This window comes from Brachyistius frenatus, unplaced genomic scaffold, assembly GCF_029030835.1.
Source record: "Brachyistius frenatus isolate BFR_SWC_R1_liver_20210118 unplaced genomic scaffold, ASM2903083v1 Contig_329, whole genome shotgun sequence".
NCBI classification, from domain to species: Eukaryota; Metazoa; Chordata; class Actinopteri; family Embiotocidae; genus Brachyistius; species Brachyistius frenatus.
Genome location: NW_027210928.1, coordinates 62,622 through 63,720, shown reverse-complemented (window position 1 = coordinate 63,720; position 1,099 = coordinate 62,622). Strand labels below are relative to the sequence as shown.

Below are 1,099 nucleotides of genomic sequence, written 5' to 3'. Positions count from 1 at the left end.
ATGGGGGCCAGAGCTCGGTGTGGAGGTGAAGAAATGGGGTTTGGTCTGTGGAGCTCAACACTTCCAGATGAAGACCCCCGGGACCCCTCCAGCAGCCCAGGACCCCCCAGGACCTCTCCAGCAGCCCAGGACCCCCCAGGACCTCTCCGGCAGCCAGGGACCAATCCAGTAGCCCTGGACCCCTCCAGCAGCCCCGGACCCCCCCAGGACCCCTCCAACAGCCCAGGACCCCCCCCCCCGGACCCCTCCAGCAGCCCCGGACCTCTCCGGCAGCCAGGGACCCCTCCAGCAGCCCAGGACCCCTCCAGCAGCACTGGACCCCTCCAGCAGCCCAGGACCCCCCCAGGACCTCTCCGGCAGCCAGGGACCAATCCAGCAGCCCTGGACCCCTCCAGCAGCCCCGGACCCCCCCAGGACCCCTCCAACAGCCCAGGACCCCCCCCCCCCGGACACCTCCAGCAGCCCCGGACCTCTCCGGCAGCCAGGGACCCCTCCAGCAGCCCAGGACCCCTCCAGCAGCCCCGGACTTCCAGTGAACATTTCAGTCTCAGCAGACTTCAGGAATAGTTTGGATGTTTGTTCCTCAGAGTTTCTCCAGGGAGACACTGACATACCTGACCTCACAACAGGAGGAGGAGGAGGGGGGGAAGATAGAAAGGGGGGGGCAAGGGGGAGGGAATGAGGAGGAGGAAGAGGAGGATGGGGGGAGGAGTCTGTCTGCCTGCCTGTGTGTCTGTCTGTCTGTCTGTCTGTGTGTCTGTCTGTGTCTCTGTGTCTCTGTCTGTCTGTCTGTCTGTCTGTCTGTGTCTCTGTCTGTCTGTATGTGTCTCTGTCTGTCTGTCTGTCTGTCTGTCACACACTGATTCACTGAGTGATGAAGTGATGAAGTTACACCATTGGTCAGCTGAATGTCACATGACTTCCTGATGAGGTCTGAAGTCTGATATCCCAGTTGTTGATCTTTATTAGCTCCTTTGTGTATGTTTGATCTAATTTAGGTGTTCGGTGAACAGACAGAGTCTCAGTGAGGTGTTGGGAGTTCTGGAAGTTCTGGTTCTGGGAGGTGACATGTTTAAAGAAGCTGTCAGATTGAAACTCC

General features: G+C 59.7%; 1 protein-coding gene across 1 annotated transcript; it reads left to right on the top strand.

The window, feature by feature from the left end:
- LOC138635792 (basic salivary proline-rich protein 1-like) lies at nucleotides 1-567 on the top strand. The gene has a single exon (XM_069723454.1). It carries the CDS (start codon nucleotides 1-3, stop codon nucleotides 565-567), a length of 567 nt encoding a protein of 188 aa, XP_069579555.1.
- Nucleotides 568-1,099: the final 532 nt, after the last annotated feature.

What these genes read in the sequence shown, in the direction of transcription:
- LOC138635792 (XM_069723454.1), top strand. Translation starts at nt 1, where the DNA reads ATGGGGGCCAGAGCTCGGTGTGGAGGTGAAGAAATGGGGTTTGGTCTG.